The sequence below is a fragment of the Geotrypetes seraphini genome, chromosome 7, assembly GCF_902459505.1.
Source record: "Geotrypetes seraphini chromosome 7, aGeoSer1.1, whole genome shotgun sequence".
NCBI classification, from domain to species: domain Eukaryota; kingdom Metazoa; phylum Chordata; class Amphibia; order Gymnophiona; family Dermophiidae; genus Geotrypetes; species Geotrypetes seraphini.
Window position 1 is genome coordinate 114,092,522 of NC_047090.1, and position 21,582 is coordinate 114,114,103.

At 42.9% G+C, this 21,582-nt stretch overlaps 1 protein-coding gene across 7 annotated transcripts in view; it reads right to left on the reverse strand.

The window, feature by feature from the left end:
- Window positions 1-5,027: 5,027 nt before the first annotated feature.
- PTGR2 (prostaglandin reductase 2) overlaps window positions 5,028-21,582 on the reverse strand; it is a 62,733-nt gene continuing 46,178 nt past the window's right edge. For 2 of the 7 annotated variants that reach the window (XM_033953118.1, XM_033953119.1), the window contains exons 10-11: window positions 16,318-16,417; window positions 5,033-5,627 (exon numbers count right to left, since the gene is read on the reverse strand). In XM_033953118.1, the coding sequence (XP_033809009.1) occupies window positions 16,350-16,417 (68 nt within the window). In that variant the 3' untranslated portion in view covers window positions 5,033-5,627; window positions 16,318-16,349. Of the gene's footprint in view, window positions 5,628-16,317; window positions 16,418-21,582 lie in introns of all 7 variants that reach the window. The other 5 variants (XM_033953120.1, XM_033953124.1, XM_033953122.1 and 2 more) reach the window with 5 other exon arrangements.

Here is a 21,582-nt window from a genome sequence, read left to right on the forward strand (position 1 = left end):
CTTGCTTGTAGATCTTTAGAAAGTTCATGACTGCCGCACCGCGCATATGCAAGTGCCTTCCCACCCAACCTAGGGCGCATCTCCTCAGTTCAGATAGCTAGCTAAAAAGCCAACCAGGGGAGGTGGGTGGGTTGTGAGAATATCTGCCTGCTGTCCCTGGATAACACCTGTTACGGTAAGAAAGTGTGCTTTATCCCAGGACAAGCAGGCAGCATATTCTCACATGTGGGTGACCTCCAAGCTAACCATAATGGGATTGGTGGGAGTGTTGGCAATCCCATCTGGAAAAGGAATACAAACAATAATGAGAGGTGAAGGTATGAACCGAGGACCAAGTGGTAGCTTTGCAGATTTTGAGAATGAGAGGGAATGGATGGAACGCAGAGAGGAATTGATTCATCCATTCCACAAGAAAAGCATCTGCCTCGAGGCTGTGAGGAGAGGCAGTTTATGGTTGTGGGGAGACACAAAGAGATCTATCTGAGGGGTTCCCCACTGATAAAAAATGTGATGTAGAGGCGAGGAATTGAATGTCCATTTGTGAGGTTGGAGAAGACAACTCAGTTTGTCTGCCAGTTTTTCTCCCCTTGAATGTAGACTGCTTTCAGAAAGGTGTTGTGATTGATTGCCCAGTTCCACATCTTTTGAGCTTTCTGACAAAGAGGGAGAAATCCTGTACCTCCATGCTTGTTGACGTAGTACATGGCAACTTGATTGTCTGTCCGAATAACGACGATTTGATCATGGAGAAGATGATGAAAAGCTTTGAGAGCATTGAAGATCAGTCTGAGTTCCAACAGACTGATGTGACAGCAACGATCCATGCTGGACTAATGGCCTTGATTACGGAGACCATCGAGATGAGCCCCCCAAACTTAGGTCAAGGAATTTGTCGTGAGGACCTTCTGATGAAGGGGCGTTTGAAACAGTAAACCTCTGGAGAGATTGGAAGAGAACATCCACCAGTGGAGAGACTGTCTCAATGAGGGAGTCACTGTAATGTGTTGAGAGAGTGATGCCAGGGTCCACTGAGGAATTCTGAGATGAAATCTGGCAAAAGGAGTCACGTTAACTGTAGAGGCTATGTGACTGAGGAGAACCATGTGTCTGGCTGATATTGAAGATAGGGAAGACAATTTCCGGCGGAGTTGAATGAGAGCATCTTGACGATGTTGAGGAAGGGATGCTCTGAGTTGCACAGTATCCAGTACAGCTCCGATGAACTGCAAAGTCTAAGAGGGTTGTAGCTTGGATTTGAGAAAGTTGATTTTGAAGCCCAAACTTTGTAAGAACCACGTAATCTGTTGGGTCGCTACAATAACCCCCTGAGATGTTGAATCATTGATTAGCCAGTCGTCCAGGTAAGGAAACACCTGGAGCCCATGTTTGCGCAGAGCTGCTGCTACCACAACGAGGCACTTGGTGAACACTCTGGGATGTGATGCCAGGCCGAATGGTAGCACTCTGTAAATTGAAAATGAAGATTTCCCACCCGAAATCTGAGGAACTGGCAAGAGGCTGGATGAATGGGAATGTAAGCCTCTTTGAGATCTAGAGAACATAACCAATCGTACTGATCTAGAAGGGGATAAAGGGATGCCAGAGACAACATGCAAAATTTTTCTTTGTCAAGAAATTAGTTGAGTACTCTGAGGTCCAAGATCGGTCACAGATCGCCCGTATTCTTCAGCACTAGGAAGTAACGGGAGTAAAAAACCCTGCTCTGCTGTTCCAGAGGAACCTCCTCAATGGCACGGAGATGAAAAAGAACCTGGGCTTCCTTGAGAAGAAGGGTGGTCTGCAATGGATTTGAAGGATACTCTCTTGGAGGTAGATCTGAAGGAATCTGGGTGAAATTCAAGTTTCAAGTTTATTCAATCTTTTGATGGAACGCCTATTACAATTTCTAAGCGATGTACATAATATAATAAAAAGAAATAAGAAACTTAACATAATAGTTATATTAACATAACATAAAAACAATTAAAACTTACTTGAGGGAGAATGAAGAGAGTATCCTTCCCTGATGATTGAGAGGACCCAGAGGTTGGATGTGATTAGTTCTCATCGTTGGTAAAAATGATGGAGATGACCTCCAATAGGTAAAGGAAAGGAAAGAGGCAGAACGATTAAGGTTATGCTCTGTGCTACGTATTCAAAATGACTGAGAAGGTGCAGCAGAAGGCTGAGATTTTTGTTGCCTTTTCTGTTGCTGCTGTTGTTTCTTAGGGGGCACTCTTGAATAAGGAGCTTCCCATTGAGGAAAACGCCTCTGGTAGGATGGAAGAGGTTTGGAATTCTTAGCAGTAGAAGGCTTAGGCTTTGGTCTGATGATGGAAGCAAATGATTTCTCATGTTCAGACAAGCGTTTGGTAGCTGCCTTGATAGAGTCATCAAAGAGCTCATTGCCCTGACAAGGAATATTGGCCAGAAGATTCGGGTCCATGTCTACAGTGCGAAGCCAGGCAAGACGATGCATAGCCACCGAGAAAGCAGTGACCCTCAAGGAAAGTTTAAATGCATCATATGAAGATTGAAGAAGATGCATGCGTAGTTGAGCCAGAGTGTGAGTCAGCTGTTGAAATTCTGGAATACGATGTTGTGGAATATATTGATAAAATCAGGCAAGCTGTTGACCAGATGCTTGAGATAGGAAGTAAAGACAAAGTTGTAATTCAAGACCCTGGGAATTTTGATAGAAACGACGGCCAAACTTGTCCATAGTCCTGCCCTCTCTTCCGGAGGGACAGTGGCATAAATCTTGACAGGGTTGGTTCTTTTAAAAGAAGACTCCACTAAAAGGGACATATGGGATAATTGAGACTTATCAAAACCCTTGCAATGGACCATCCTGTAGTGAGATTCCAATTTCACAGGCACAGCAGGAATGGAATATGGTGTCAAGGTTTTGTTTGAATGTTTGAGAAAGAAGTCCGTTAATGGGTAATCTGAGAGATTCCCTAGGAGGATGAGGAATACCCATTTCTTCCAAATACTCCGTAGAGTACTTGACGTCAGATTCCAAAGTGATGTTCAGATCTTTACTCATCTGGCGGAGGAATGTAGACAAAGATACTTGCTCTAAAGAAGGATGGCCTCGTGAGGGAGAAGGTGACCTCGAGGCACTTAGTATGGCAGAGAACGAAGGTGAAGCTTCTCGGGAGTATTGATACCTGAGTTCTGAATATGCAGGTATAGATGACTCATTGAGAGAATGGGTAGAGTACTTTGCAGGAGAAGGACTTGAGCGGCAAGAGTGTAAAGGCTCTGCAGGAGGAGATGAAAGCCTTGAAGAGTCTCTATGTGTGGATAAACGAGACCTGTCTCAAGACGAGGACCTGTGCCTCGATGTTGGCAGATGAAGAGGAGAAATGTGCCTCTAGTCAGATCCCGATTCAATGGATATCAAGGCGTCTTTGCCCTGTGCCTCAAAAAGGGCAAGGCCTTATGTGAGGATGGAGAGCTGGAAGTTGGAGATAGACATCGAGACTCCAAAAAGGACTCATCTCCTTGTGTCAAGGTATCTCGAGGCACTCACAAGGACTCAGCTCCTTGCATAGAGTGTGTAGTTTCAGATCGAGGCACCCTTAAGGACTCGGCTCCTTGTATAGAGAGTGTGGAGGTTCATCTTGAGGACTCGGCTCCTTGTACAGAGTGAATAGTTTCAGATCGAGGCACTGGCAAGGACTCAACTCCTTGTGATACTGCTGAATGCTCAGGCTGAACTGCAGGAAGCAGAGTCAAGGCAGGAGTATATTTGGCAAGCATGCTACCAAACTCCTGATGCATAATAGCTTGAATCATAGCCTGCAAATGGGGCAACGAGACTTGAGGATCTGGTACGTTTGCAGTGGCTATAATCTCCAAGGAAAATGATGAAGAATGACACTTCGATTTGGAGACATGGTGCTTGGGCAGCTTCATGACTACCCGTTCTAAGGGTGGCATGTCCGAAGGAGGCTGCTGAACTACCTTACCTGAGGGAGACAGTGAGGAGAGCTGCTCCTCAGGAGATGATTTGCTCGAAGACGAGGACTTTCCAAACAAGAAAGGATTAATTAAGGCCGAGGACTAGGTAGTCCTCGGGAGCCCCGTAGAAGATTTGACTGGATTCGGAGTCGAGGTCGAAGTCAAAGCCGGGGTTGGAGTATCCATACCGCCAAAAATCTTCTCTACCTGAACTCGACGACGTTTAATGGCTCGAGGTTGAAGAGTAGCACAGCGAGTACACAACTCTAGACAATGATCAGGCCCTAAACACTGAACACACCACCTATGTGAGTTAATAAGGGATATTGCGCGCTGACAACGGCTACACTTCTTAAAGCCTGTGGCGGTCGGACATAGAAGGCAAAATAGCCACGGCCAAGTCGAAGTCCGCAGGCTGAGGCCACAGGGAAGGCCCTGCCGTGACATGAAAGAAAAGTTAAATTTAAATCTTTTTGTTTTTTTAATAAAAGACGCAAAAAAAGAAAACACAGCGACCCTGTAAGAAAAACAATACATGAGCCACAGTGAGAGAAGGCACAAAAGACTAAGTCTAATGCAGAGCATTGAATAGAGGACTTCCCAGCTCCGCGGAAAACTGAGAACTGAGGAGATGCTAAGGAGACGTGCCCTAGGTTGGGCGAGAAGGCACTCGCGCATGCGCAATGCGGCAGTCACAAACTTTCTAAAGTTCTACAAGGAAGTCTACTTGCGAGGCTGTCCGCATCGGGGCTCCTTGGATAAGCATATTTCTATCTCTGCCATCCCCCTGTGCAAGAGAACCCTTGCCCAACTTCTATCCTTCCCTCCCATCCCTTGTGCAGCAGAAAAGCCCCCGGCGCACAGCCGAACCCTCGCTGACCCTCTATCCTTCCCTCCCATCCGAACCCCACCGACCGCAAGCCCTACTGGGCTTACAGCACTCTAAACAGGCTACTTCACAGCCTTCTCTCGTCGAGGCCTTCCATGTGCCGCGTTACTAATGACATCATCAGTGATGCGGCAGAGGGAATTTCCCGAGAGAAGACCACAAAGCAGCCTGTTTAGAGTGCTGCCGGCCCGACACTGCTCTGGAGGGAGGTATGTAGGGCTCATGGTCGGCGGGGTTCAGATGGTTGGCAGGCCGGATTAAAAAAACTAAATGGGCCGGATATGGCCCACAGGCTATAGTTTGCCCATGTCTGGTGTAGATAATTGTAAAAGGAAATATATATAGGAGAGCTAAAGTGAGTGAAATGTGTGACTGTAAATGAAGCAATCAATATTTGTGCCAATGAGATAAAAGAAATGTATTGAGAGTTTCCAACGGTGAAAGTAAAGTTTAATAATGGTAAATTTGTAAGATTTATGTTGTTTAATTTTTAAGTAGTGTCAAATAAGGAGAGTGAGTTACAAGCATCTGCAGGTACAGCACAAAAGAGAATGGCCACCAAGCATCTGCAGGTACAGCTCCAAAGAGAAAGAAGCATGTCACGGCTCTGAATATAAGTGTTTTAGATAGGCTTCATTCTGGCAAGTCTGTTTCGACTGATAGCCGTGAGTTCAATGTGAATGAATCCACAATCCAAGCCATCTACAGCAAAAAGAGGAAGATACTCATCTGTCTGTTCACAAAGCTGCACCGGAAAGTTCCAAAACATCTGTGGTTAATGATCAGTCAAAGGAAAAGATGGAGAAGTGGTTAAATTTATGGATAATGCAAATGGTGAACTAGAAACAAAAAACAGAGGTCAGCATATATATCCATTTCCCAATTTGCGCTGTAGCATCCTACAGTACCTCTGAACTATTTTGTCTTAATGGGGATCACAATAAGGGCCCCTTTTAGAAAGCCCAATAACTTGACCCAGCACAGCTAATGCACCAAAACCCATTCAATTTTCATAGACTTTGGCGCATTTGTCACAGGAGAATTGTTACCAGGCTTTGTAAAAGGAGCCCTAATTGTACTTTTAAAGGTGAGAAAACCATGATGCATTGTGTTGATTAATGAGCAGACTAATTGCTAACTGTGGTAATGCAATACTGTACAGTACATTAGGGAAGATTAGGTTCTTACATCTTTCTAGTATAAAGGCATGAGTCATGAACCTGTGGGTGGTTATTCACCTCTAATCACAAGTTATATAGAAGGTATCATAACTTTTTTTGGCTCCACCTGTATCACTGGGCTGTGCTGTAGCTCCTCAGTTCATACCAAAGCACTTTTAAGAGGAGAAATAAAAATGGAGGGGAATGGTTATTAACCGATTACAATTAAACCAATTGGACCATGGAGGGGCATGGTTATTACCGGATTACAATTGAACCAATTGGACCATAACAAAATAACAAGGTGGAACTGAACAAGCCACCTACTTGACTGCAACCAGCACTAAAGACATACATGTCTGAAACAGTAAGTAGGCTAATTGAAATCTCACAAGGCCTTCAAGACTCATATGCCTTTCTAGTAGAAAGATTATCGAGTTAACCTAATCTTTTCTACTGCAAAAGGCATATGAGTCTTGACCCAGTGGTACATACCAAAGCATTCCCCTGAGTCTAGGGCAGGACAGATGAGCCTCTGCTAGCACTGAAGACCCAAAAGCGGCCAGTCATGCTGCTTTATCCATCCTGTAAAATTTCATGAAAGTATGGAGGATAGACCATGTAGCTGCCCTACAAATCTCTTTGGGTGGAACTACCCAGGACTCCACCATGAAGACGATACACTCCTAGTAGAGTGTGCTCTCAAAGAAATCGGTGATTCTTTACCACACCCAATATACGCTGAAGAAAGATTTGCATGGCTCTATCTGAAAATTAAAGCCTTAGAAGCTGGCTTCCCCAGGCAACTAGTACCTGTTAGAAGAAAGATGATCTGAATATTATTTTCCTTTGCTGAATTATTGTTACCATGTTTCTGTATTTCTAAGAATTATATTGCAATGTGATTGTTTAAATTTAATATTTGAAATAGAAAGTTAAAAAAAAAAGAAAGAGATGATCTGAGAGATGAAAATCATTTGTCATCTCAAGGTAATGGAGAACTCTCCTAACATCTAGCACCACCAAAATTTTGCCTTACTGTGAGTATGCAGAATAATGTTAAGGTTCCATGTTGTAAATGGCTGTCACACAGGAGGATGCAGCTGCAACGCTCCCTTCAAAAACCTGGTCACATCCAGAGGAGAGGCCAAAGAAACTTTCTCAAAGTTCTAGATCCCGAGAGGTCTGCAACCTGTACTTTGAGAGAACCAACTGCTAGGCCCTTAAGCCCATCTGGGGAAATGCCTTAAAGGGCTTCACATTCAGCTTAGCACATTAGTGCTGAAACATTCTGCAGCCTGTGCAAAGGCTTGGGACAGTCACTGGTTTCTTAGACCTTGGGAGAGTAGCTATGACCACCTCTGAGTAGCCCTACCATGCTAAGGCTGTGCGCTCGAGAACCATGCCATAAGACCAAAGCATTTCAGAACCTCCAGGGCAACTGGACCCTGTGAGAGAAGAGTTGGTTGAAGTGGCAGCTTAAAAAACTTGTCCCTTTGTAGCCACACCAGAATCGCATACCATAGCTAACACAGCCAATCTGGAGCAATCAGAATTACCAATCCCATGTGGGTTGCTATTCTGCAAATGACCCAGCTTATCATGGGCCATGGGGGAAACACATACAACAGCTTTGTCTTTGGCCAAGGCTGTACTAGAATGTCCGTGCTAATGCTACTGGGCTTAAATTTTCAGCTGAAAACCGAGACACTTTTTTGTTGGTTGCCAATGCCAAAAGATCAATCATCAGATGCTCCCAACAACTCAACACTATCGAAGGCCTGCTGGGACAAAGGTCATTCTGTCGGGTCGAGAGTCTACCAGCTGAGATAGTCAAACTGCACATTGTCCATGCCCACTATATGTGCTGCTGATAGAGCTTCTGCCCAGCAAAATAACTGGGCCTCCATTTTCAACAGGGCACTTTTGGTGCCTCCCTATCTTGTTGACATATGCCACAGCTGTGGCATTATCCGAGAAAATCCTGACTGCTTTGCCTTCCAGGGTGCTCTCCAAAGTCCACAGCGCCATACAAATGGCTCTCAGTTCTAATCTGTTGATGGGCCATTTACTTTGAGAGGGTAAACATTGGCACTGAATTGGATGCCCCTTGCAATGACCCCCCAGCCATAAAGACTGGCATCTATTGTCAGAATCATCCATGAAGATATGCAGAGAGGCAAGCCTATGGACAACAACTTCAGCAAGAGCCACCAAAGCAAACTTTGACGTGTTTCTGCCTTCCAGGTCAACGGTATTTGGGGAGAATCCTGCGGAGACCATCGGTACAATAATGCATCCTGGAAAGGTCATAGATGAGCTTTCAACCACGGCACACCCTCTATAGTTGTTACCATCAACCCCAGGACCTATGGATAGTGCTAAGCTGAAGGAGCAGGAACTGCCAAGATCTTCAAAATCTGTTGTCTTAGCTTCAGTATGTGTGGCTCTGGAAGAAAAATGGCCTTCTAACATGTTGAAGTGAACCTCAAATATTCTAGGGATTGTGTTGGCTTCAGGTGGCTTTTCCAAAAATTGATGATCCACCCCAGGTTCTGCAGCAGATGGACAACCTGCGTCACTGCTTTCTAGGGGACATGATCGAAACATTCAAGGTACTGAAGGGAATAGACTTAGTAGATAAGGACAGGTTGTTCACTCTCTCCAAGGTAGGGAGAACAAGAGGGCACTCTCTAAAGTTGAAAGGGGATAGATTCCATACGAACATAAGGAAGTTCTTCTTCACCCAGAGAGTGGTAGAAAACTGGAACGCTCTTCCGGAGTCTGTCATAGGGGAAAACACCCTCCAGGGATTCAAAACAAAGTTAGACAAGTTCCTGCTGAACAAGAACATACGCTGGTAGGGCTAGTCTGTTAGGGCGCTGGTCTTTGACTAGAGGGCTACCGCGTGAGCGGACTGCTGGGCATGATGGACCACTGGTCTGACCCAGCAGCGGCAATTCTTATGCTCTTATGTTAAGAGATCGTACCAGTATTGGCAGAGGTTTACAACCTTAGTGTTGTCAAGGGCTTCCTCCCTCGGTATTTGAATTTAGCACAAATCATTGTTCTCTTGAAACCCGGTAAGGATCCTCACTTACCAGAATCATATAGACCAATCTCCCTTTTGAATTATGAGGCTAAATTAATGGCTAAAATTCTTGCTAACCGCTTGGCACGGGTGTTGCCCTAAGTGGTCTCAGAGCAACAGGTGGGATTTGTCAGGGACCGGCCGGTGGCAAAGAATATCCGGCGAATATTGCTGGTGTTGGAAAGGGTGCAAGTGGAGGGTAGCCCTTCTCTGCTTATTAGCTTTGATGCCGAGAAGGCATTTGACCGGGTGCGGTGGGGCTACCTCTTTGTGGTGCTTCGCACATATGGCATGGGTCCCTTCTTTTTTAACGCGATCCGGACACTGTATAGTGATCCTGTAGCACAGATCCAGGTCAATGGGGAACTATCGGACTCTTTCTGGATCCGCCGTGGTACTAGGAAGGGGTGCCCTCTGTCACCACTCTTGTTTTTCCTATCTCTAGATCCTGTACTGCATGAAATCCAGTTGAATACTGATATTCGTGAGTTACCTCTGGGAGCGGCTCACTTTAAACTTGTAGCGTTTGCTGATGATCTCCTGGTGTTTTTGACTGACCCCCAGAGCTCATTGCCCATGTTGTTGGAGAGTGTACATGAGTATGGGGATTTTTCTGGTTCTACCCTGAATCTGGCTGTCAAAGGCTTTGGCTTCTTCGGCGCATCTTCAGGAGCACTGGAGGGGTGAATTTCCGTTGCGATAAGCTGGACCTTCCTTTAAATATCTGGGGATCTGGCTGACTATGGATCTCACATGCCTTTGTCGTCTAAATATTGATAAACTTCTGGCGAATACAAAACGGCTCCTGGTTAAGTGGCAGGATCTCCCGCTCTCTTTGTTGGGTAGAATTCACCTTTTTTGACTGATCTTGTTCCCAAAATGGCTCTATGTGTTCCAGAGCCTCCCCCTGTTTTTATTGAAACGTGATGTGAAAGCCTTGTACTATCTGTTGTCCAGGTTTTGTTGGGGGGGAAGAAGACCTAAATTGCGTTGGTCTCTGTTAGTGGGGCCTGCTTCGGTGGGTGGCTTTGGAGTGCCTAACATCTTAGTGTATAATCAGGCATGTTTATTGCGCCATATTAGTGATTGGGTACTAGGCACCTCTTTGTACATCAATAGCTCTTTTAGAATCGGCTAAAAATAGGATCGGAGCGGACCCACGTGATCTTACCAATCCTGTTTAGTACATTTGGCCTTGAGGAACTGCAGCACAGCCCAGTGATACAGGAGGCAGAGCCGAAAAAAGTTACATGATGCTTTATACACAATTTGCGACTAGAGGTGAATAACTGCACTAGAACTGTATTTATTATTCAGTACTTTTGTGTGCAATTTTTTTTAACAGAGTTACTGTACCTTCTAATAGTGAGAGAACCTTGGTGTATTTACAGTACATTACTGTATTTATTTTTCAGCACTGTTATGTATAGTTTTACATTATGCATTATACCCTCGTGAATTTGTGGCTCCAAATTCACTGACTCACTAATTCGCGGATTTTCCCTGAAGGTAAAATTGCTGCTGAATGGAAGTGACAGCTAAGGACAAGCAATTCTATGGGCAGGCGTGCATGTGTGGGACAGAGAGGAGAGAGCCTCGCAATAATATCCGAAGGTAGGCACTTCAGCTGAAGAGGAGAAAGAACTGCATTCATTTGGTTGAAGCTGTTTGGTGCCGGTGAGAGGACGGGGCCAGAGCAAGAGAGGAGGAGGAGGGGGAGTGCTGAGAGCATGAGGTTTAGGGGCAAGCAGGCAATGAGGGGTTTTAGGTGTTTTGTCTTCCACGCACTGATTACAGTACTCATCCAATATTCGCAGTTTTTCAACATTCGCGGTCACTCTGAGAACGAAACCAGTGTTCTCCCCAGGGCCTTTCAGCCGGGCGCTCCGCCCAGCTAATTTAGATGAGCGCCCGGCTGTAATCTCGATCGCAATCCTGCTGCTGCTGCCGCCTTCTGCTCAACATTTTTTTAAAAAACCCTTCTCACCGGCTTGGAGATTTACCGGGCTGACTCGGCACAGCCTGAATCGCAGGAGCCTGACTTTTTTTTTTTTTAAAGTTTTTAACGCCAGCAAGCGACTTGAACCCATGCTCCGGGGCTCTAACATGTGCATGCCGCTTCTCTCCGAAACCGGAAGTCACGTCCCGAGGGGGGAAGAGAAGGGAAGTCGGGCATGCACACGCCCCGGAGCATGGGTTCGCTATCGGAGACAGGTCAGCTTACAACTTGCTCTTGCTTGCTTCGGGCTTTCCTCGCTGCCGGGTCCTGCCTACTTTCTGTTTTCGTGAAGGCAGGACACGGCAACGAGGAAGGCCCGAAGCAAGCAAGAGCAGTGAGTTGTAAGCTTCCCTCCGTTGCTGACTTATGGAAGGAAGATAGGTCAGCGATGGAAGGAAGCTTACAACTTGCCTTAGTCCAGCCCTACACAACATGCGGCCCAAAACGGATTTCACTGCCGATATGGCTCTCACTCCACTCTCCTTTGAAGATCAGCTCAGGAGGCAAGATTTAGCCCGAGATCAGACGAACATTAAAGGGCATTTGAAGGCATCAGAGCAGATTGAAGAGAACATGTCCTGTTTTTCTATGCCTAAAAATACCACCTTGTCTAATGTAATCTCTGATCAGATCCTTAAGAGTGATGCAACTATGTATGCTGGACAGTCTCCTCCATTAAACAGAACTTTAAAGCCTGCAGCCATACAGAACCAGATGGTCAAAGGGCTCCAAAGTGTAGTATTGCCAAGGGATCTGTCTCACAAGTTTCTACTGCTGGCAGATGTAAACACAGCACAAGAAATAGAGACTTGTGGCATTCTGTGTGGAAAGCTGATATCTTTTCTGTCATAGCCCCACAATTGTGGAATAACCTGCCCCTGTATCTTAGAACTGAAAAAGATTTAAAGCAGTTTAAAAGTAGCTTAAAAAGTTTCCTTTTTAAGGACGCATTTAACATATGAAACCAATTTTCCTATTCCTTTCTTAACTTATATATTTCTCCTCATTACCTTCCCTTACCTCATGTTTTTTTTACCTTACACCTTTTTGTTTTTTTTTATACATATGTAATTTTACCCTTCTTTCCTTATATGTCCGTTAGTCTGTATAATTTCAATTTTATGTTTTTAACATTGTATTAAATTTTAACTAACCTCGTATTTGTACTATTTTTCTTGTTTTTGTAAATCGCTTAGTAAATTTAAATAAGCGATTCAACAAATTTTGAATAAACTTGAAACTTGAAACTATAGTGATATGGAGAATGTGGAAGAATTATTCAGTGTTCATGATCAACATGATCACTCACAGAAGAAAGACGGAGAGAAAGAGAGAGGCCTGGATCAAAGGGGAAAGACAGGAGGCAGATACTGGAGAGGGGGGGGGAGAGAAGGGAAGGAGACAGAGATGACAGACCATGGGGTGGAGTGGGAAGGAAGGAAGGGAGAAGAGAGAGATGCCAAAGCATAGGGGAGGGGTGGAGACAAAAAATGGAGAGGGGTTGAAGCTTAAATAAATCATGTACAAAGGAGAGAAAGGGCACAGGATATAGAGTTTATTGAAGGGACATAGAAAGAGGGAAGATACCATATGGAACAGAGAGAGGGCAGACACTGGATGGAAAAGGCAGAAAGGGTGGACAGTGGATGCAAGGGGCAGAGATAGGGTGGACAGTAGATGGAAGGGGTAGAGAGAGGGTAGAGGCTGGATGGAAGGGGCAAAGAGAGAGGACAGATGTTGCATGGAAGGGAGCGAGGACAAATGCTGAATAGAAAGAAGAGAGTGAAGAGAAGATGACTAAAGCAGAAACGACAAAAGGTAGAAAAAAAATATTGTTGTTGCTTTAGGTAGAATCAAGTAGTATTGTAACTGTATTGATTAAAATTTATCAATAGGAAATGGAAATAAGGCAATTTTGGGGGGGAATAAACACTTTCCTCAGGTCAGGACAGGATACCATAACAGCTGTATACTGTACTGTCTTGAAGAAAGATTTGGCCTCTGAAAGCTAATTGAAAAATGGATTAGTCCAATAAAATGGAATTTTCATATTTCTCATTATTTTATTTCTATTTGTTAATTTGTTAATTTGTAAAGTGGTGACTGTTATGTAGAAGTTTTTTTCAAATTTACATCTACTGTCTTTATATTTTGCACAGCATTAGGGGACATGTGTCACTGTTTCTGTGGTGTTGCATTGTATGCAGAGTCTGGTTTCTTGGTTCAGTTTAACTTATGTCTACATATTTCTATTTTTAGTTTGTGAATATTCCATATTGGGCAAGGGTGTATCTGTGTTCTGTGTGTATGAAAAGGACATGGCTTTCTGTTAGCATCGACTACAGGATCAATTGACTGTGTAGGATCTGGTTTGTTTAGTTTTACAATGCGTGTGTTGGTGTTCTAATGCTCACTGCAGTGTTTAAGATGCTGCCTTTTCATAGATGCACCTTTATTGTGTGACTCATGGATTATTACTAAAAATATCTTTTTTTATGTAGAGGAGGGGGTTGTTAAAAAAATGATTGGCACTGGTTGTCATATATACTAGGTACACCACTGGATTTAATGATCCTATTCTAACTTTACTGTTAACGTAGGTGTTGTCCCCCCCCAACACATAGACACACACATTATAAAGAATTAAATTAAAGTTGTATTATCATCAAGCAGCTTTCAAATGACATTATAAGCAAATAAAAATAAAATATTTTTAATACATTGCTAATTATTACCTGCATCTTTACCTATACTGTTTTGCCCTAGCTCTTACTTTGCACTACAGCAAAATAAAAAAGAAGCAGATAAAGATCAATCACACAGGTGTCCTTCAAGGCTCAGTAACACCTCTCCATAAATTATGTGGAAGAGGTCTGGAAGTGGGGATAGCATCTATTTCATATCCTCAGTGAGACCTCAGGAAGGAACCTAGTGATCAAAACATTATTAGAGGTGTTGTACAGCCATTTCTTGTATGACTGGATGAGCTATATTTATCTTTTTTTTTTAGTTGTTTAAATTCATGCAGAAATAAATGGTTAGATTGAACCTAATGACTTCATTAACTCATTTCCCTTTTTTAAACTTCTATACTATTTGAAAGAGGGTGAATATCTAATTATTCACTTCTAGAATTGGATACTTCTTAAATTTAGTAAAAATATTCTGGCACAAGTGACAAACCTTAAAAAAGGAAGTCATATCGAGCATTGGAAAATAATAATAATTAACTAATAAAAATAGTATACATTTAATTTTCCCCACTACCAAATTTCCCCGCCCCGCCCTGCCCCGCCCCACCCGGCTACTTTTTCATGCCACCCAGCTGGAAAAAATTTCTGGGGAGAACACTGCGAAACCCCTGCGAATTTCAGGATGTTACCAGTGGTGTGCCCCAAGGTTCTGTTCTTAGGCTTGCTCTTTTTAACATTTTTATAAACGATATTGTTGAAGGGTTGTCGGGTAAGATTTGCCTCTTTGCGGATGATACCAAAATCTGCAATAGAGTAGACATGTCAGATGGTGAGAATAACATGAAGAAAGACCTGGCGAAGCTTGAAGAATGGTCTGAAATTTGGCAGCTAAAATTTAATGCTAAGAAATGTAAGGTCATGCATTTGGGCTGCAAAATCCCGAGGGAATGGTACAGATTAGGGAGTGAAGAGCTTATGTGCACAACAGAAGAGCAAGACTTGGGTGTGATTGTATGTGATGATCTTAAGGTGGCCAAATAGGTTGAAAAGGTGACGGCAAAAGCTAGAAGGATGCTAGGTTGCATAGGGAGAGGTATGGCTAGTAGGAAAAAGGAGGTATTGATGCCCCTGTATAAGACTTTGGTGAGACCTCATTTAGAATATTGTGTACAATTTTGAAGGCTGCACCTTCAAAAAGATATAAAAAGGATGGAGTCAGTCCAGAGGAAGGCTACTAAAATGGTGTGTGGTCTTCGTGATAAGGCGTATGGGGACAGATTTAAAGATCTTAATCTGTATACTTTGGAGGAAAGGCGGGAGAGGGGAGATATGATAGAGTCGTTTAAATACCTACATAATATAAATGTGCATGAGTCGAGTCTCTTTCATTTGAAAGGAAACTCTGCAATGAGAGGGCATATGATGAAGTTAAGAGGTGTTAGGCTCCAGAGTAATCTGAGGAAATACTTTTTTTACAGAAAGGGTGGTAGATGCGTGGAACAGTCTCCCGGAAAAAGTGGTGAAAACAGAGACTGTGTCTGAATTCAAGAGGGCCTGGCATAGGCATGTGGGATCTCTCAGAGAGAGAAAGAGATAATGGTTACTGTGGATGGGCAGACTAGATGGGCCATTTAGCCTTTATCTGCCATCATGTTTCTATATATTCTGCCATTGCCCTTATAAGTTCATGGCGAATCATAATAAATGCAACTATTGGAAACAGACCCAGTTAAACATAATATAATACCAAATTCCTTAAAATACAATAAACAAAAATAATCAAATTCAAGATAGAAATTTCTTAAATAAAAATGTTTTTAAAAGCTTCCTAAAAAACATACAATGAACTTCTGATCTAATTAAAAATGGTAAATCATGCCAGATTAGTTTTTATTTTGTTTATGAATGTTACTTATATTGCATAAGCAGTACTGCAAATAAAAAATTACATTTGCAACATTCTAAGTGTTCTACTATTGTTTTATCCCATGCAGGAAACTAACCCTATTTTCCCCATAGGATCCATTATTCACTTTAAGCAGTTTTGAGGTGCAAAATATACTGCTTGAACGTAACCTCTATTTTCCCATACAAGCAGCATTTTGTTGTTCGTGAATTTTTCCAGTAGCCATACTACCACAAATAACAAGAACGGACCATATTTCTATACCCCATATTGCTGGCATCATAGGAGCCAACTTTTCAAAATTATCTTGGAGTGCTAAACCCTATGGAAATTACCTCTCTCTGTACACGGTCAAGGTGTTTGTTCAATATTGGGGGTGCTGGAGCATCTACAGAACAGGCTCCTATGGCTAGCACAGTAAGGTATGCCAGCTGGGAAGACATGTTATCTGGTTTCAATACTGTTGTAAAAGGATCATCCAGTGCTACAGGAAAAAGCAATTCATCTGCACATCTACACCACCAGCTTAGCAGCTCCACATTAGGGAGATTTTCAGGTAGTTAGTTGAGGCTTCTTTGATTAAAAGGTAAAAAATTTCAGATGAAAATACCTCCAGAGCTAAGGCAGCAAGATTCTCACTATTCATTCTTCAGAAACCAACACTATCTGTTTACCAATGTTCCCTCCTTTCATCATTGATTGAAAAGCAGCTGAAAAGAGAAAAAACGTTGCTTTTAAATCCATTTCACACTCTTCCAGTTTGAAGTCCAGACTTTACAGCTATTGCTTTGGCCAATCAGGGACATCCTTATGCTACTCCCTAAGGAAGTCCTTGATTGGCTCAGGTGCCTCCCAAGGGAGGAGCCCAAGGCACCTGAGCTAATCAGGACCTTAGGCCCCTGCCCGTGCATCACATGATACACTGGGTGGGTCCTAAGGCCCACATTGCAGCGCAGGAAGCCTACGGAACAGGAGGGACTGAGCATCCCTCCTGCTCCCAACTTTCTGAGGTACAGGGAGGGGGGGCGGGGGTCCAGGGTCAGTGGCAGGATAGAGTGGGCACCCCTCCTGCTGGGTTTTTCAGGGTTGGGGGGAAGTGTTTGCCGTCAGGAGGGAGTCGGCATCCCTCCTGCCGTTTTCGGGTGGGGATTTTTTGTCGGGAAGCCAGGCGATGGCAGGATGGAGTGAGTATCCTTCCTCCCTTTTTCTTTGTTGGGGGCGCAGGGCCACCACGTTTGTCAAGTCAGAGGGGCTCTGCTTATTTTTACTTTTTTTTTCCAATGGCCAGATATTCTGTCATTAAAAAAAACCAGAAAAAAAACAGCAGAAGCCCTGACAGCAGTTACAGGAAGCTGCATCTCCTGTCACTACTGTCAGAGCTGCACCAACTCAATCGGTCACTGAGTGATTGAGTCGGGGAGTTTACATGCAAATGATTTGCAACTCATGCAAATCATTTGCATGAAATAAAGATAGTGAATCAATCACTGTTTCAAACTTGGCCAGAAATCGGCCAACAGTGATTGAATCGCTATCTTTAGTGAATCTGGGCCATAGTCCTAAGTTTTCTGAAGCAGCTCAAGAATAGATTCTGCTGTAAGATTTTGAAATTTCAGCAGCAATTGGTATAATTGTAAAATTTGAGTTAATTTTCATTCAACTTTATATTTTACTTAAATTTTACTTAAATTTATAAAGTTTTCTGACATCTTGTGGGTCTAAGTAAATTTATTTGGTTCATTTTTGGGGGGAGGGAGATTTTAATGATCAGTGCTGGCAAAAAAGAATGGGGAAAGATGAAATGAAGATGAGAAACCAGATCACAAAGGAGGAAAAAAGTAGGGAAAGAGATTGGACCCATGGTAGGGAATGGGGGTGGGAGGAGAGGAAAAGGCACTGCACCTGAAGGGAAAGGGGGAGATATGTTTTACATGAAATGAAGGGAAAGGAGAAGGGAAACTGAAAACTAGATAGCATTGAGACAGAAAAATGGAAATAAATTAAATGCAAAAAATCAGTGCCAAACAGATATAGAACAGGAAGTGAAGAAGAAAGGAGTTGAGAAAAGAAATAGCAAATGAATAGGAGGCCCTGGAAACATTAAGAGGGAAGTAAAACCAGAGACTGAGAACAAAACGATTAGAAAAATAAAATCACCAGACAACAAAGGCAGGAAAAATGCTGTTATTTTAATTTTAGTGACTGAATTATGTCAATGTTGAGAATTTATATTTGTTGTCTTTATTTTGTACTATTCAGAAGCAAGCAAAAAAGGCAAGGGAGGTGTCTTTTTTCAACCAACAATATAGTCTTTATTGAGAAGATAAAAGACTATATCGTTGGTTGAAAAAAGACACCTCCCTTGCCTTTTTTGCTTGCTAGTGTGTTCTTCTACCGATCTGCACTGTTCAGAAGGACATGCATGTCTTTCTATTTCTGTGGTGTTGCATGACATGCAGAATATCTCTGGCTTCAGTTTCTCTCTGCCTGTTTTTTTGTGATCCCCTATTTTGTATCAGGAAAGAGTCATGTTCTGCATCTGCAACTGAGGAAGGATTTTGCTAGCATGTAGTGTCTGTGTAGGAATCTGTAACAGTCTATCTTGTTCCAATTTTTTTTTCCTCTCCTTCAAATAGAATGTTGGAGAGTAGCTTAACATTAGGTGGAGCTACATACCTTATTGAGCCGGAAATTAGAATATTAGGTGTGCATCTAGATATAAACTTATCTATGAAGGTACTTACTTCTGTCTTGGTCAAAAAATGTTTTTTTCATCCTGTGGAAATTATGCACTATTAAATCTATTTTTGACCCTAGCTAATTTAGAATTTTGGTTCAATCCTTGATTCTTAGCACCCTGGATTATTATAATTCAGTACACCTTGCTGGGCAATGTATAAATTTAGTTAGATTACATAAAATTCAGAACGTGACAGTTCGTTTGATTTTTGATTTGCGGAAGTCTAATCATGTTACACCATTTTACAGAGAGCTCCACTGGCCTCCATTTGAGGCCCTGGTATTATTCAAAGTTGAGACCATCTGTTATAAAGCTGTATATGGCAAGCGCCTGAGTATTTATTGGATTTATTCTTTTTTTTTTTTTTTGAGTGGATAGTCCATTGCGTTTGACATCTTTATTCATGTTTCCTCCTGTCTGAGGTTGTATTTATAAAAAGTTGTTGGAGTGCTTGCTTGCTTATCAGATTGCCAGTTGGGGTAGGGAGCTACGTACTCTGTTTGCACACTCATGTTCATATACCCACTTTAGAAAACTATCAACTCTATTTGTGAGGTTTCTTGGAAATTAAATGTGTTTATGATTGTTCTGTTGATCACTGGGGTTGTCCAGTCTCTTGTTTCTTGTAAACCGCATTGATCTGAGAGGTTATGCGGTTTAGAAATGTGATGTAATGTAACAATGTACTTTCCCAAAAGCAGGTATATTGGTACTCTAGGGCCAAGTGTAACATTTATAGCACTGTCTTTCATAGGTGGGATAGGACTATTATGGTTTGATAAGTTTCCTATATAGGCTTTGAGTGTCTTTTTGAAGGGTATCTGGTCTATTTGAAAATTTAAAATGCTCAGGCCTAGTGATCTCTACATCCAGTACAGTCACCACATAAAGTGTCTGGCAGTGGAAGGAAAGCAAAATTGCTTACCTGTTAACAGGTGTTCTCCATAGACAACAGGTGAATGCAGCCACACTTGCCTGCCTTCCATCCCCTCATCTCATTTCTTTACTTGCTAGAGACAAAACTAACAAGCTGAGGGGAGGGGCTGTAGATGTAGGGACTTCTGCACATGCCCAGTAAGCTTAAAGCTTACCTAGCTAGGGGAGAGCACCGGCATTCAGGCTCAGACAGCAGACATCACCAACAAGTGTGCCTGCATATCCCCTGCTTGTCTCCGGAGAACATGTACTGTTCCTGAGACTATAATCATAACGTCACAGTTAAGTGAATACAGAGTTTGTGACAGACCTGAAGCTAACAAAAATTATGACAGTTTTGCTAAATAATTGAAACTGGCTGGAGGAGGGTGGGTTTCTTTTATGTATAGATGACTGTGGTGTTTTATTGCTAATTTAAAAGAGGGAGAAAAGAGGGTTATGATATACAGAAATGTCACTAGCTTCCCCCACCCCCATTGCCACTCCAACTATTTCTATCTAGAGATGCCACTGCCTTGCATTTTGTACTGCAAAAGGTAAGCTCCTAATTCATTGGGAAGGCATCTGTTGTAAGAATGATCTGAAGACTTGGAGAAGACACCCATTGGAGAAATTGGTCGATTAGATCCACCAAAGAAGAGAGAGCATGATGTGTCTAGGCAGATGGATTTTGTCGAAAAGAAGTGCTACCTTTGATTTCAGTGAAACTTGAAATGTAGTGGAAGTAGACACACGTGTAGTCTGGTAAGGCAACAACATATACTGCCACTGTAATGTGCCCTAGTAGGGGCAATATATTTCTGGTAGTAGTGGTTGTTTCATGGAGGATTATTGTACAAGCGTGATCACAACTTGGAGTCTGTCCTTTGACAAGTACATTCTGGTTACATGGATATTCAAGTGGCTCCATAAATTGGAGAAACTGAGTTGGATTATGAGATTGGATTCTTCATCATTTATGAATCATACAAGCATTTGGAAAAGGGAGTTTGCAGCACTAGAAGTACCCAAAAAGGGAGTGGAAATAAGGGTGCGTCTTATGGAACGAATACCTTCCACCCCCCCGTACCTTTTTTTAAGGTCCCCTTTCCGCGCTCCTGCCTGTCTCCATCGCTGGACGGCTCTTCTTCAGTTCGGGCAGAGCAGCGCAGAAGGCAGGCGCATGCTGTCCATGTTCCTGTCTGGTCCGGCGCTGATCCCTGATTGGCTGCAGCCAGTTCTTGCGAGTCTCTGAAGAGCCGTCCGGCAAAGGAGACAGGCAGGAGCGCAGAAGTTTAAATTGTTGGATACCTCTTGCAAAGGAGAATTGGTAAACATTCCAAAATAAAGGAATAAGAGGATTAAAGATACCATGTAGAATTTTAAAAGAAATACAAGTGCATTTAAATTGAATTCTAAAATAAACCAGGAGCCAATGAAGACTCTGAAGCAAAGGAGTCACATGATCAAATTTACATTTTCCAAAGATCAGCTTCACAGCAGCCACTGCCACCGATTTCTCCCTGCTTTACCGACGCCACAAAAGCCAGGCCTGCACCAGGCCCACAAGCTTCCCCCCCCATAGACATAAATTCTGATGTCGGAAAGGAAATTCCGGGCCAACCAGGCAGCGAATGACTCGCGTTGCCCTTGTGATCGACCTTTTGGGCACCCCTGTGCTAGACTATGGAGGGTGGGGAAGGAAGATAATTCAGCATGTCAGGAATAGAGATGCTGGCCCAAAGTGGGGGGAGTAGTACGTATGCAAGATGATGATGAAATGAAAGTTAAGTGAAAACCTCCTATCTTTTCATTTAAACTATTGTAAGGACTATTTTTTAATGTTTTTTACAGATTGCATACTGTATATACAGTATACACACAAATACATACAGATTCTCACATGTTCCAAGTTATATACAAATCTGGCCTAACAGCAGCTTTAGAAACGCAACTCGTTCTTAACCCGGGGGCTTCCTGTATTGCTATAGGTGAACTCAAATAAGTCATTTACCGTATTTTTTGCTCTATGATGCACTTTTTCTTCCCCCAAAAAGTGGGTGGACATAAGGATGTGTCTTATGGAGCGAATATACACACACACACACACCCTGGCAGTACCTTTAAATTGTGCTAGTCACTGAACAGCTGCCTCTTCATTATGTCGGGGTTAGCGGCATACAAGCACGCTCCTGCATGGGCCCGCGCCACTTCCTAAAT